Source organism: Syzygium oleosum, unplaced genomic scaffold (assembly GCF_021117445.2).
Source record: "Syzygium oleosum isolate NSW1041296 unplaced genomic scaffold, Sole_v2.1 Sole_v2.01, whole genome shotgun sequence".
Lineage (NCBI taxonomy): Eukaryota > Viridiplantae > Streptophyta > Magnoliopsida > Myrtales > Myrtaceae > Syzygium > Syzygium oleosum.
Genome location: NW_026607485.1, coordinates 28,686,703 through 28,702,163, shown reverse-complemented (window position 1 = coordinate 28,702,163; position 15,461 = coordinate 28,686,703). Strand labels below are relative to the sequence as shown.

The following is a 15,461-nucleotide window of genomic DNA, read 5'->3' as shown; positions in this document are numbered from 1 at the left end:
CCGCCTCCCACCACCCTTTGCCGGCCGCCACCCCCACCGGCCACCGCCTCCTGTTGCCATCCCCTGTTGGCCGCGCGGCCGTCGATGAATGGAAAAAAGCATAAGAAGGAAAAATTTTGTGTCGTTATCAAACGAATTTTTGTTTCAGGAAGAGAAATTTTGTGTCATTTTCAAATGCGTATTTCTGTTCAGAAACTCGTCTGGGGAATAGAAATAAAAAAATCTTTTCTGGTCAGAAATATATTTCAGAAATTGAATAGTTATCATTCGCGCCCTTAGAGTATATGTGAATTGTATGTATGGGCAACTTTAAGGAACTATTGAATTCAATTGATTGTTCGACTAAAACAACAATTCAGTTGATTGATATTAATATTAGAGTGTGAACTTGATTGACACAGGTCAATCCCTACTCACTTTCTGGAACACCAAATTTCTTCTACTGCTTCTGATTGTCTGCCATATCTCGAACCGATGATTTGGATGATTCCCGGTGTATTTAGATAGGCTTTCGAGTTTGCATTTCGTACCTTAGATTTGTCTAACTATTAAGATCATGTCCCATTCGTGTTAAGGTAAACAGAGTATAAAATGAATTGAATTTAGTTTCCCATGACCTGATTTCGTTATGTGGGCCTTTAGTGAATTTTGACCTATTTTTAGTTTTAGTGGCATCACCGGTAAAGAAGTATGCTTTGATACCATGTGTAACAACGTGCCTACCTCTCGACACAAATCAATAACTTTTTACTGACTTTTCTTAACCAGAAAACCAATTTACTTTGCCATTGAGAACGTGTTTTCATGAGGTCCTCATGGAAGCCGTTTTCTTTTTCTTGCTCTAAGACAAGCACAATTTTGCCTTGCCCAAATTCAAAAGTAAGCCATACCCAAAGAGGTATATTGTCACTTAAGGTCACTTTAAGGATCACAGCCGCCGTTTCATGAGTGGAACCCTTACTCTATGTATGTAACAAAGGTAAATTAGGGCATCTATAAAAATTAGTTCGCTCGAAAATTTTGAACACAAGCTGACCTGCAGGAAAACGAGACTTCCCTTCTTGTCATTCCAGGCACGAGAGGCTACTATACCTGCCTACCCGGCGATAGCCAACCGAAGTTGACGTGGTGTCTACCTTCACCATACAAGATGTCCCCTAAGTTCCCTCCAAATGTTTTTCTTCCCTGGTGAGAAGGAATACGGAGAGAACTTACAGGGAGGAGCCTCCACCATACCGGGGAATTCCTTCTCCTATCTTCTCCCCTAGAGCCTTTTAAGGTCCTGCTTAGGACCATTACTCTATGTCTGTGACAAAGGTAAATTACAGGCATCTATAAAAATTAGTTCGCCTGAAAATTTGGAAATATTTATATTTGTAAAAAAAAATAATTACTTAAGTGCCATCACCGATTTGAGATGCCGGAAATTCGACGTGGCAATATTTTAACATTTTGTCCGACGGAGGCTCGCCAGCGCTGTTTTTGTTCGATGGAGAAGCTCAACTATTCAGAAAACTGGTAGTCTTTGAATCTAATTCTACGGTCTTGAAGCTGAACTTGAGCCCCGTGACTTTGGTTGCATTCTTCATAGTTGAGAGCTTTAGCTTTCTCCATGCACATGTCACTGTCCGGATGAGTCAATGTATCATTGCCTACTCTATGGCCATGCTAATTCTCATGATTAGGATAATAAAAATGCCATAATTTTTAGACAGCGCTCACTTTAGTATCAAAACTTTTCGTTAGATCACTTCAGTGCCACTTTGGCCAAAAAAAAAAAAGAACTCAATTGTCAACTTCTATTTGGGATGCCAGAAATCTGATGTGGCAATGTTTTATCTTTTCTTCAACTGACACGGCTCGTCAGCGCTTTGAGTCAACATAGATAACCCTAAACATTGTCGTTCAACAAGTTTGCACCAAATCTAAACCCTAATCCGGACAATTACCATTGTAGATGCCAAGAGACTAAATCTAAACTCAAAACAAATTATTTCTCCGGTAGCTCCTATGCTCTGGTTCTGCGCCTCCATAGTGGCGACGCAAGGAAGGTGGGAGGTTGGAGAGTATTCAGGAACAGGGAACGATTTGGATTCGCTTTTGGCCACGATGGTTATGAATCGAATTGGAATGGAGATTTTTTTTTTTCTGGAGCTTGGAGAAAGCGGCTATAGCGAAGATTACACCGTTGATGATGAGAAAGTTGAACAGAGGTTCGAACCACAAGAGAGAGATATGAACCTTCACGAGCTTATAGATTGACAAGACGGAGAGCTTTGGAGCCAGAGCCACAGAGAGTATGGTGGTTGACACGGCAATGCCTTTAGCCGAGAGCATCCAAGCACTCGAAGACACTGCCATTGTTGATGCTGTGTAGAGCTTTAGGCTCCGTTCGTTTCGCAGAAAATATTTTCCCGGAAAACATTTTTCATAATTTCCGGTGTTCGCGAGGCGGAAAATGAGTGATCAAGGAAAATGTTTTCCGATCAATGGAAAAGTTCCTTTAAAAACTGAGGAAAGGAAATCATTTTCCAATCTTCCCGTCCTCTCCTCTCCTCTCTCCTCTTCCCATCGTTCCCATCGTCCTCTCCTCTTCCCATCGCCGGATCTCCAGAGCCGCTCCTCCTCCGCTGTTGCCTCGTGCTTCGTTTTCTCCTCCCCTGCTACTGCCTTGCGTGTCCTCTCGTCCCTCGTCTCGTCCCATGGCCAGCGAGCTCGAGCGAGGCCTCGCCTCGCCTCGCCAGATCCGGCGATGCTTGGTGGAGCTTGAGACCGGTGAGGCAAGGCGAGGCCGAGCCTTACCAGATCTGGTGAGGCGAGGTGAGGCGAGGCCTCGCTCGCCCGAGGCCGGTCGCCGGCCTTGGGCAAGCAAGGCTGAGCCTCGCCTAGCCTTGACTCGCTAGATCCGGCGATGCTTAGCCGAGCTCGAGGTCGAGGCTTGCCAGATCTGGCGAGGCAAAGGGAGGCCTTGTTCGCCCGAGGCCGGTCGCCGGCCACGGTGAGCCTCGCCGGCCTTGGGCAAGGGAGGCCGAGCCTCGCTTGTGGCTGGCCGTCGCCGTGGCTGGCGACCGGCAGAGGAAGAAAGAAAAGGAAATAAAAAAGAGAATAAAAAGAAAAGAAAAGAAATATTAAAATACAAAATAAAAAATTATCAAAAATAATGCATGAAGGAAAATATTTTCCATACCGAACGGCGAAAAATATTTTCCGAGACTTTTTCAGATTTCAGCCAAACACCGGAAAATTATGTCATTTTCTAGGAAACTGGCTTCCTGGAAAACATTTTCCGGAAACGTAATATTTTTCGCGAAATGAACGAAACCTTAGTGAGCGAAAGCTGAGAGAGAGAGAGAGAGACGACCATAGTATGACACCATCATTTTTGGTGCTGTGTTGAGCTTCAGGAGAGCACCCATTTTTATTTGATTGAGTTTTTGGTAGGAATGATTGGTTCCCGATCTGATCCGGTTCAAAGGTGGAACTGGAAACTGGACCGGGAGGATCGGTTCTCAAAATTGGGAACTGGGGATCGGACTGGTTGGTCCTAGGATCGGGAACTGAACTGGACCTCGATCCGGTCCAATAGAACCAGTCACTTGGGGTTTAATTCACATTTTACTAATTTTTGTCAATGAATTTATGTCAATGAAGTTCACTTAAAGTTTATTTTACATTTTGCTAATTTTTTTAAAGAGATAAAAAAAAGTATATGTAGTGGATTCGGTCCAGTCGGTCCGGTTCTCCCTTGAAACTAGGAACCATACCGCCAGGACATCGATTCCACTTTTAAAAATCAGGAACTGGACCGATACTCCCGGGAACTGGACCCAACCGGCCGGCTCGGTCCAATCTAGGCAGTTTCTAGTTTGGGCGGTCTGTTTTGCATACCCCTAATTTTTGGAGCCGTGCGAGAGGTTAGTGAAAAGGGATCTGAGAAAGGTTGGAGAAGAATGGCTTCATTAGATCTGAAATTGCAATTTTCATGGAGGGAAATAAAAAATAATTTGATTTCTTTTCCACGTGGACTTTCTTCTATCAGAAAAAATCCACATAGGCATTAACATTTAATTAAAAAAGCCACATAAGATTTTTTGTCAGATTTTATCGTTGGAGGCACTTAAGTGATTTCTTTTCTTTTGTGTGACACTGAAGTGATTCAGCGAAAATTTTTTGCACTAAAATGAGCGTCGTGCGAAAATAATGACATTTCTAGTATCATTTTTCTCCAAATCTCATAATCAATGTAATAATTATAACAGTGGGCCAAAGTACTGTCATATAAACCATCTAGGACGGCAGTTTTCTTGACGATATAGGTAGAGTCCGACCGATCATACGTCCTTCCACTGCATGTTCAATACACTACTCTCGTGTCGGGATCACATTTCACGACATTGAAAAGTACAAAGAATCCCTATGAACATTAGTGTCGCAATATTTTCCGATGTATTCATGGTTTGGTCATCTACGTATTCCTTTCCTCCTGACCTTTTCTTCACTGAAGCTCCAATGGACAGTTTATATAGGGCAAAAAAAGGTTGTTATAGGTTTGTCCACCAACTTTCGTTTATGTAAATTGAGACGAAAGTCTCTCTTTGGCTTTTATAATCTCATTTTGTTCCCCATTTTATATTTCAGTACATTCTATTTGAAATACTCTTATGTTTATTCCTCTTTAAAATTTCCATAAACTCTTAAGTCATTGGATAAACTCATTTTATAAGTGATAAAGTGCACATGATTAGCTCGAATCCCGGGTGCCGCAGGGTGACTTAACCGGTGCACGTGTGTGGTGGCTAGCACGTGTCGCCCCCAGGGTTTACCTGCCGGCTGTCGGCCGTGCGGGGGTTCCCTGGGTCATCAAAAAAAAAAAGTGCACATGATTAGTCCATGTCGCAAAAACACGAAACCATGTATTTTCTTTTTTTGAGAATTAATGAATCAAATTAACAATAATTTTCCAAATCGTTGATTCACTTGTGCTTATATTGGGCAATGCTGTCAATCAACAGTAAACGACTTGTCCTCTCTTACCACAATCCCGAATTTGTGTATGTATGTGGAATGGAAAAATTACCCAATCAATTATGAATCTTTTGTATAGATGCTGATTACGTCCTAAATTTTGTCAATTTTGTCAATTTGTCCTGAAGATTTGCTCGAAACTCCAATGTAAGGCCTTCTAGTCAGTTTTTGTTTGAAATTGCGAACGTGGGGATCCAATCATCGCCGGTCTTCTTACATGGCACACCAGCACATCAGCGATTTCTGGTGAAAATTGACTGGAATAATTACATTGGAATTTCGCGCTAAGATTTAGGATTAAATTGAAAAAATTTAAAAGTTTAGGACTGAATTGGCATCCGTACTGTAGATAGAGGATTGATTGGATATATAAAACTCTCAAGATGTAATTGCCTCGAGCCTTTCTACCTAACACAAACAGCTAGACTAGATTTTCACAAGCTAATGAGTAACAAGACTTGTGCAATTTATTTAACTTTGACATTTTACTGGACCTTTTCGTAAGCACACAAGTACAACATAGGATACAACTATAGTCCACTTGCTACTTGAACACAGGATATCATATGAGACATTTATGCCTTATTATTACAGTTCATCACTGAGAAGGACGTGAAGCATATTATTTACTAGCTGAATTCATAATTTTCATATCTAATTCTGCAATCCTTAAGTTGAACTTGAGCACCTACTCTTAGACGGCATTCGTTGAACAGATGATCTCTAGCTTCCTTCAAGCACTCATTGCAATCAGATTGTGTCAATGCCCCGTTACACACTCCACGGCCGTGACAGTCGAAGCAGCTAGTGTAGTAATTGTAACCATTCATTGGTGTGTAAGCACACACATCATCCATAACAGTTCCATAGTTAGTTTCATATGCATCAAATGAACTGTACGTCATTTCATTGCATAAACAATAAACCTCTGTTGTGTCAGGAGTACATATCACAATATTGCCGGTGCCAAACAGCCCTATGACGAGGAGTGTCGTCATGTGTTGCAATGCGTTCATGATTTGACTGACTCTCTGCCTATGCCTTCTCTCCTGATTTTTTCTAAATAAGCTCGATTTGCGTGGTCTATATATGAGAGATTCTTCTTATAGGTTTCTCCACCAACCTTTTGTTTATGAATTTGGTGGAAGGATCTTTTGGATCTTATGAAGCAAGGACCGGCATTTTCGAGAGAAATGCTTATAACTCTCCGAATTACTCGAGGGAAAAAGTTATCTAAAATATATATAGTAGACAAACTCATCCTATTGATAACACGGTAAATAGCATGTCCAGCTATGAAGCTGCAAATTGTGAAAATTTGCTTGTATCTGTTTAAGAATAGATTTAGTTAATGATTTCTGTCTCTGGATGTTATTTGTCTCTCCATGTGACATACAATTTCGGCAATCAATATGGAAAATAAATCAAAATATTACATGGAGGTTTTCTCTATCCTACCAATATATTTTGTTATCCTTGTCTTAAAGCATGCAGAACATACAATATGTCATTTGTTCCCATGTAAAACAAAAACTTAGTGCCTCGGTTCCACCATAGAAAAGAAATTTGTGAATCGAACCATATACAATGCCATCGATGACTCCAAATGTAAGAATAAAATAAATCACGGAGAATCATTGTGCGGCAATCTTGGAATTGAGCAAAACAAACAAACTCTCATATGTCTTGCGTCCCAACAGAACAATGTGGCCGGCAAAGACTTCTAAACAAAATAGAATATCAACCCAAAATAAAAAAAAATACAAAATAGAATAAGGGTGCTGTGATATAACTGCAAAAGAAAACTGCAAAGCATTCACGAGTACTACTAGTAAGTGGAACGGTCATATATCATATGTTAATGAAAAATTAGAGAATATTGGAGACTTGTCCATAGGCATCAACATATAAAAGTCTATCGTGAGTAGCACTTGATATTAAATGAAAAACAACATTCTTCGGGAAAAGAAAACTCATTGGATGTAATTGGCTCGAGCCTTTCTACCTAACACAAACAGCTAGATATGATTTTTCATAAGTTGGTGAATAACAAGACTTGTGCAATTTATTTAAATTAGACATTTTACTGGACCATTTTGTAAGCACACGAGTACAACGTAGGATACAACTATAATCTGCTTGCAACTTGAACTCAGAATACCCTACGAGATATATGGGCTTTATTTTTATGGTTTATTACCGAGACGGATGTGAAGTATGTTGAGGAAAACTCCTATTGATTTTGAAGTTGACAAAACCTTCCATGTTATTGTAAATCTGATACTTATTCTGAACTATTTTATTCCAGGTATGTATATATATTCTGGAAGCTCAGAAGGAAGTTTTTCAGACTTTACAAGCTGGCAAAATAAGAAGTTCATATCTTATTGAAGACCCACATAATCTAAGTTTTGAGACGCAGACGCAGAAGTTATTCAGATGCAGATGCAGACGCAGAAATTATTCAGACGCAGACGCAGACGCAGAATTTCTTCAGACGCAGAACTCAGAACGAAACATAACAGCTAGTGCTCTGGCATGGATTTCACAGAAGGAAAGTTTTGATTGTCTCAATCTAAGGCTATAATTGATTGACAATCAAATACTACAACAAGTATGCATTACAACGGATAAAGCTCTACTTATGGAAACCAAGATTCTGATTGTATGGGTGACCAGAATCAGCGGGATTCAGAATCTGTCATCCAACGGCTACTCAATCATTTTTATACAAATCTGTCCCAGGTAAAGATTGGAAGGTGATCCTCTGAAAGCTGTCCAACGGCTAGTTTAGAAGTGGATGAGTATTTAAGGAGATCAACGAGCAGCAGAAGGTAGAACAGAATCAAGAATCAACAAGTCCAAAGTCTGAGCATACTCCGATCATTTGTCTTGTCTTTCTGAGCCAAAAATTAAGATCTTGAGGGATACTTTGTAAGAGTGATTGTATGAGATAGAGAGTCCTATCATACACAAGAGTGCTGTCACACAGAATCTGTAATTCCTCTTGATTACATAGTGAAATCCAGCCGGTAGGCTGTCAGCATGGGAGAGTGGATGTAGGCTTGCTATAAGCCGAACTACTATAAATTTGTGTGCAGTTTTTCTATCCATTATCTCTTATCTTACATACTGCACATCAAAAGCACTGTCTATAAACTGTCTTGAATCTGAATTTTATTCAGACTCAACTGTGATCTTTCATTTCCGCATAAATTATTTAAGATCACCTATTCACCCCCCTCTAGGTGATCCTTGCTAACTACATCAATTGGTATCAGAGCAGGTTGCTCATTTATTGAAGTGTTTTACTTCTGAGCTAACGATCTATATGGCTAGCTTGAGTACTCCAGGTCTCATTGAAGGACAAAGCAACAACAGACCACCATATTTCGATGGCAAGGAATATAGTGTCTGGAAGAATCAGATGAAGGCATTCATAAAGTCAATTGATCACATACAATGGGATGTCATCATGAGAGGAGTCAATCCAAAATCTTCTGATTCAAAAGAAAAGGCAGACGGAAGCAAAGCAGCAAATCCTCCATTATCTCAAACTGAGATATCTAAAAGAGAAGCCTTAGATTTCAAAGCAATTTATTCTTTCTATTGTGCCTTATTACCTATTGAATATAAAAAAAATTGCTGCTTGTGAATCAGCCAAGGAAATCTGGGATACTCTCCACACTACTTATGAAGGAACAGATCGAGCCAGGAAAACTCAAATCAATCTTTTGCTTGGTCAATATGAATCCTTTAAAATGAAGCCTGGAGAATCAATTGCTGATATGTATGACAGGTTTGCTAACATAGTAAACGGTCTTGCATATCAAGGACAACCAGTCCCAGATGCGATAAAAGTCAACAAACTAAGGCTTTTTCAGCTGAAAGTCAAAATATGAATCCTTAAAAGTGACGTATTTTTCTCCGGTGGCCCTATACAAAAGAAAATTAATGCATTTCGAGGAAATAAGAATGTTCACCTTTTGCTGTATTTTCAGCTGCGCCAAAAAACGGAAAAATCCAGGCGTGTTACCTTCTTGAGAACTTAAAGGGAGAGAGATGTCCCGAAGAATCTCTGGCTGCCCATCCAAAAGCCTTCACTTGGGTGTTCATTCTCTACTGATATTGCCATTTCCACTAAAGCTTGACGAGCACTACTTCAATCAAACTGGAAGAGAAATCTGTAATATGTGTGTTTTGAGATGTGAGGAGAAAGGTGGAGTGATAAACGAGGTACATATAGGGGTTGAGAAGATACAGGACGAGGTGGTGATGACGTACTTAGTGAGCAAACTGAACCAGGCTCTAGACGACATCATCCCTTCCCCCCCCCCCCCCCCCCGTTTTTTTTTTTTTTTTTTGGTCGAACCTTCCCCCTGTTTTTGACCAGTCAACTTTTGCACGAGAATTTTGTCGTTTTGGGCTGCCAGGAAAAAGAGAGAAACATCATCTTAACCAAATGAAAAAAAAAAAGAGAGAGAGAGAGAAAAAGACAGCAAAATCCACTTTTCCTTGCACAGATTTGTATTTAAAACATTGCCATACCAATTGATTTAGTGCAATATAGTCAAACACTAACTTATACTACTAATAGTTGAAATTTCATACTTGAACGCTACACTTGTGACCAAAAACTCGACTATAGTACACAAAATATCCTAAGTCAATCTTGTGGCAACTTATGCAGGACCTGTTCTTTCTTGAAAGTTAATTGATTTAGTGCAGTATAGTCAAACTAGAGATAAATGCACCTTGAAAGATTCTACCTATGATAACCAATGTCTTTTGCATTGATTAATTTGTATAAAAAAGTTGAACGCTTCTCGACTATAATATACGAAATATGCGAAGTTAATCTTGTGACCTCTTATGCAGGACCTGTTCTTTCTTGAAAGTTAATTGATTTAGTGCAGTATAGTCAAACTAGATATAAATGCACCTTGAAAGATTCTACCTGTGATGACCAATGTCTTTTGCATTGATTAATTTGTATAAAAAAGTTGAACGCTTTTGCATCTTCTAATGGTTTAGCATTGTCAATAATTGTCTCGGGCACTCAACCATACTCGATATGGAAACATTTTTTTTATGTCAAATGCATCAATCGCATACAAAACAACAAGGATGGCCAACGTAATTAAGATCGCGAGCCAACTCGTGAAATCCCACGGATTCGCAAGTTGAAACTTGGTAACCTTGTCGACTCGTTCGAGATCTCGTAGTATGACTAAGTTCGAGGCGGGATCGCGAGTCAACCCGCCAAAAACACGTCGCTCGCCGCCCTGTCTCGGGGTCCCGTTTCAGTGCATCTGAGTGTACTTTCGTCGAAAGTCCTGGGCTTCAAATAGATTGAAGTGGACTCAGGCCCACTTTGCCCCCTGATCGGCTATTGAATTTGCATCAGTCAGGACTTAGAAGTTCGGTGCGTAGCTCTTAATAGACCCAAGCACAATCACACCTTCACAGAGCCCGGATGTCGGACGGGTACAACTTGCTCAGCATTCCTTCATTTTTAGCAAACGATCAATATTTTTTTTTTTACAATCAACTCTTTTCTTTACCTTTTCCTCAGGAAAGAGGAAATGTCACATGTTAGACCCATAGAAGGAATAAAAGGAAAGGGAAAAAAAGTAAGTGTTGACTTGAGAGAGCGGGCTACTAGTTCGCATCACTATATCGGCCCAATAAATGTTGTCGCGGCAGTCCAATTCAGAAATATATTCATAATGTGGCGATACATGTAATGAAAGGACTACAATGATCAAACTTTTAGAATTCAAGGATTAGATTGTACAAAAAAAAAATTCAAGAATCACATTGAACAAGGAAAAAAAGTTCAAGGATCACCCATGTTGTTACCTCTGTTTTTTTGTTAGTTATTAGGAGGGGCAGAAAAATGGGGGCGAGTTCGTTAGTAGTGTTTTAGAAAGAATTGCGTTAGCTTTATTGAGGGTAGCATTTTAGCTTAGATTCCTTAAGGGTTTAAATTAGAGAGGGCAACGTTTTATATTAGATATGTTCTTGGAAATCGAAAAGTTTTAGAACAAATGTCTTCAGGATATTGTAAAAATAGATAGAACTAAATTCAAAGTGTTGATAATAGAATGGAAGTTGAAATGTTTTAGATTACAAGTATCTTGGGTAAAATCCAAATTTTAAATGTTTAGAAACAGAAAGATTCTTGAATTATAGACCGTATTTAGCAATTGAATTGAATAGATCCTCTAAACTTACCACCAACGTACAATTTGCATAAGCTTTAAAAAAATTCTGAAGTAGCCCTCTAAGAAAGTTTCATTTATTTGTTTTCCTTTGTAAATCTTTGAGAATGGACAAATGCATTAGTTTTATATGTGTATATATATTGATATGTATTTTTGGAAGAAAATGACAATTTTGTAAGCTATAAATATCAACTATTTTTTAGTGTAATTTAAAGTCTAATTACAAGTCTCATGGTTGTGTCGATTTAAAAAGTGGAGGATGCAAAGTGGTGTTTCGACAAATGTTAGCGAGGATTTTTTTTTTGAAATTCCAATAAATTATTTTCAGATATACACCAATATTTTTTCTCAATTTTTCATGATACGTTCTTTATATAGTATGGCGTATTATGTGGGTTAAGCACACTGTTGATCCTTTAACAATTGTCATCAAATGAGAAATTGGATCTTGAAATTTCTTGTTGATCGACCAAATCCCCCGTGTTGTTTAGTTTTTTCTTCACACAGTCACAGAAATGTTGAGAAAGGGCATTGGCTTTGAGGGCATGAATTTGTTACTACACATAAAGGAACTCTTTTGCATACTTCCAGAGGATAGCAACCTAAAACGTGGTTGCTATTAATACAAAGTAGTGGTCGTTATTCCAAAGGGGACAATGATATGTTATCACCATACTAAGTAGAAGCAAATTATGAAATGGAAATTTCATCTTGGTAGTAAAACATGACCCTGAAAAAACAAGATAAAGAAAGCTGCTCTTCATCCACGCTCAACCAAGTAGTCATCCATCGAAATGATCATTGGAATGGCTTCAATGAATTGGCGATGTCAATGACAAATCGATACTTAACATCTGCTTTTAACAAGCGCTCCATTGCAGTGTTCACATAATCCATAGGAATAACCTCAATATCTGCAACTATGTTGTGCTTCGCTGCAAAATCGATCATGTCTTGCGTCTCCTTAATCCCTCCAATGCAACTTCCTCCCACAATCTTTCTACCTGATATTATAAGTCTTATTCGTTACTTTTTCAGTCCATGAAAAACTCAGAGTTAACCTTTTACTAAAACAAAAAAAGTATCATAATCCTATTTTGGACACCAAATGAAGGCAGTCTTTTCCAAGAAGAACTATAAAATTTTAAAAGACTTGCTTAGGCTTACCCATGAGGAGTGGCATAGCAAGTAGCTCGAGTGGCTTCGCTGGTGCACCAACCATGACAAGTTTTCCGTTAGATTTCAAGAGACCGATCAAAGGCAAAAGAGCATGTACAGCTGAGACTGTGTCGATGATGCCATCCATTGTACCAATTGCAGACTGCAATTAATAAAAGATATTAATATGAATCTTTATTCATTTATCCTTACCCCTATGCATGATAAAAAAAAATTTGCTGTGACTCTTAACATACTTGCATCTCTTCTGTATTACGGCTAACCAAGAATCCGTCAGCTCCCAAATGGTCCACGGCTTCCTTCTTCTTATTAGGTGAGGTACTGATGACAGTCACTTTGAGGCCCATGGCCTTAGCAAACTTTACAGCCATGTGCCCGAGCCCACCAAGCCCCACAACCCCCAAGTGCGTTCCAGCCTTATCAAGAGCATAGTACTTCAACGGACTGTAGACAGTAATCCCAGCACAAAGGAGAGGAGCACCACCATCAAGCGGCAAATTGTCGGGGATTTTAATTACGAAATGCTCATCCGATACCATAATATCCGAGTAACCACCATAAGTGATGGTTCCATCACAGTCCTTTGCACCATAAGACAAGATCATTTTGGGGCAATAATTCTCAAGATCGTCTTTGCAATTCGCACAAGAGCGACATGATCCGACCATACACCCAACACCCACTTTGTTCCCAACTTTGAATTTTGTCACTTTGGTGCCTACTTCAGTGACAACACCAACAATCTCATGCCTGCATACAACGGCTAATTAGTATAATTACTTCCTCAACGATTTCCATTTATGTATCTAAGAAAAAGGAAAAGGATGATAATTTTTAGAGCTCATACCCGGGTAATACAGGATAAGAAGTTTTTCCCCATTCGTTTTTGACATTGTGGAGATCGGAATGGCATATACCACAGTACAATACCTTAAAAGTCACGTCTTTTTCTCCGGTGGCCCTATAAAAAAAAGACAAAGACAATTGATGCATTTCGAAAAAAAAGATGTTCACCTTTGTTGTACATTCAGCTGCACCAAAAAACAGAAACGAAGGAAAGAAAAATCGAGGCATATTACCTTCTTGAGAACTTGAAGGGAGAGAGATGTCCTGAAGAATCTCTGGCTGCCCATCCAAAAGCCTTCACTGGGTGTTCGTTCTCTGACGACATTGCCATTTCACCAAGCTTGACGAGCACTGCTTCAAATCAAACTGGAAGAGAATTTTGTAGTTTGTGTGTTTTGAGATACAGAGAGAAAGTTGATGAGAGGGGGGGTGGGAAGCGAGGAATATATAGGGCTTGAGAAGGCATAGGAAGAGGCGGCGATGACGTGCTTAGTGAGCAAACTGAACCGGACACAGTGCGTCATCATTGCTTCCCAATTTTTTGACTAGTCCTACCCTTGCACCGAACGCTACCGTCTGCTTTTGTGCTCGTGTCGGCTCTGCTAGCAGCCAAAAAGAGAGACACGTCATCTATAGCATCCAATTGGTAAAATAAAAAGGAAAAGAAATAAACAGAAACAATATGCATCCTCTAAACTGATTTAAATGGCAAAGGCAATGAATATAGCACACCCGTTTTAGCTGCAGGTGCCAAAATTATATGCCCTTTTAGAATGTAGAAGAAGAAAACGTGGTATCACTTTCTTTTTTTTATATATATTTTTCTTTTTTTCCAATTGGATGCTATAGTTTTTGCGCAGATTTGGATGCTACAGTCGAACATTCGGAGTGCAAAAAGATAGAAGCTTCTTGCAAAATTGAATTTGTCTGGTTCAATTCGCTCAAAAAGAGACAATTCTCGTGCAAAGGTTGACTGGTCAAAAAATGGGAAGAGATTAGGACCCACGATGTCTGCCCAGTTTGCTCACTAAGTATGTCATCGCCAGCTCTTCCAGTGTCTGCTCAAGCCCTATGCATACCTCGCTTCTCACACCCATCTCATCACCAATCTCTTCCTACACCAAAACACACAAATAAAATTATTAGTTTGTATAGATCGCAACCGTACTTTAGGTTGCTTTCGCTTTGAGTAGGCAATTCTCTTAATGACTTAGTTCCCTGTACGCGTAGTAAGAAATTCATGAACTCAAAAGCCAACATCCTTTTTCAACTATTATTTCATTAATTTGGGGCTGTGTCAAAATACTGAAAACAAGAATTAGAACTTGATTATACAAAATGAAGTTTTGAAAAATCAGTTGCACATTTAATAAGAGCTAGCGATCAGAAGTACTCAATGAACATATCTCACCGTTTAAGTATATGTAACGAAAAATTGAGAGAAAACGTCTATAGGTAGCCTTGTCGAAAATATTCTATGGAAATAAAAGAAAATTGCCATTACATTTTGCCTTTATTTCACTTTGCATCTATACTTTTAAAATCAACACTTTACATCTTAAGTTTTGTAATGAGAATTCAAATTACGAATGAAATTAGTTCACATCGTATCGTACTTCATAACATTTTTCAATTAATTACAAAATGTCAAAGTCACTCTTCTAACCTTCCCCAATTAAGTACAATTGAGTCATAAAACTTGTCATGAAAGTACAGTTGAATATTAAAACTATTAAAAAGTGCAATTAAGTCTTAAAACTTGTCACGAAAGTACAATTGAGTCATAAAACTTTTAAAAAGTACAATCTTGTCCTAAAACTTATCAAATTGGTTCAATCAAGTGCTTTCATGGATTGCACTTGTTAAAAGTTTTAATACTCAATTGCATATTTGTGATAAGTTTTAGGACTTGATTGCACTATTTGAAAGTTTTAGGACTTGATTGTGCTTTTGTGATAAGTTTTAGGATTTGATTGCACTTTTTTAAAGTTTTAGAATTAAATTACACTTTCGTAATAAGTTTTAGGACTTTTGGTATACTTACTTCACAAAATATAGAAGATAATTTTGTTTAGAGTGCTACTGCTAGCTAGGAGTCTTTTAGAGTGTATGTCAATTGAATGTAATGGGTAACTTTAAGGAACTATTGAATTCAATTGATTGATAATGATACGAGAGTGTAAA

General features: G+C 38.8%; 1 protein-coding gene across 1 annotated transcript; it reads right to left on the bottom strand.

The window, feature by feature from the left end:
• Nucleotides 1-11,796: 11,796 nt before the first annotated feature.
• LOC115665448 (probable mannitol dehydrogenase) lies at nt 11,797-13,693 on the bottom strand. The gene is made up of 5 exons (XM_030587334.2): nt 13,511-13,693; nt 13,279-13,392; nt 12,668-13,181; nt 12,420-12,573; nt 11,797-12,256 (listed from the first exon to the last, which is right to left on the bottom strand). The coding sequence occupies exons 1-5, from the start codon at nt 13,606-13,608 to the stop codon at nt 12,051-12,053; spliced, it is 1,086 nt and encodes a 361-aa protein (XP_030443194.1). The 5' UTR covers nt 13,609-13,693; the 3' UTR covers nt 11,797-12,050.
• Between the last annotated feature and the right edge of the window lie 1,768 nt (nt 13,694-15,461).

What these genes read in the sequence shown, in the direction of transcription:
- LOC115665448 (XM_030587334.2), bottom strand. Translation starts at nt 13,608, where the DNA reads ATGGCAATGTCGTCAGAGAACGAACACCCAGTGAAGGCTTTTGGATGG. An exon ending in CCCTTCAAGTTCTCAAGAAG is followed by an intron (nt 13,393 to 13,510) that starts GTAATATGCCTC and finishes TTTTTTTTATAG; the next exon opens with GGCCACCGGAGAAAAAGACG. An exon ending in GTAATACAGAAGAGATGCAA is followed by an intron (nt 12,574 to 12,667) that starts GTATGTTAAGAG and finishes TATTAATTGCAG; the next exon opens with TCTGCAATTGGTACAATGGA.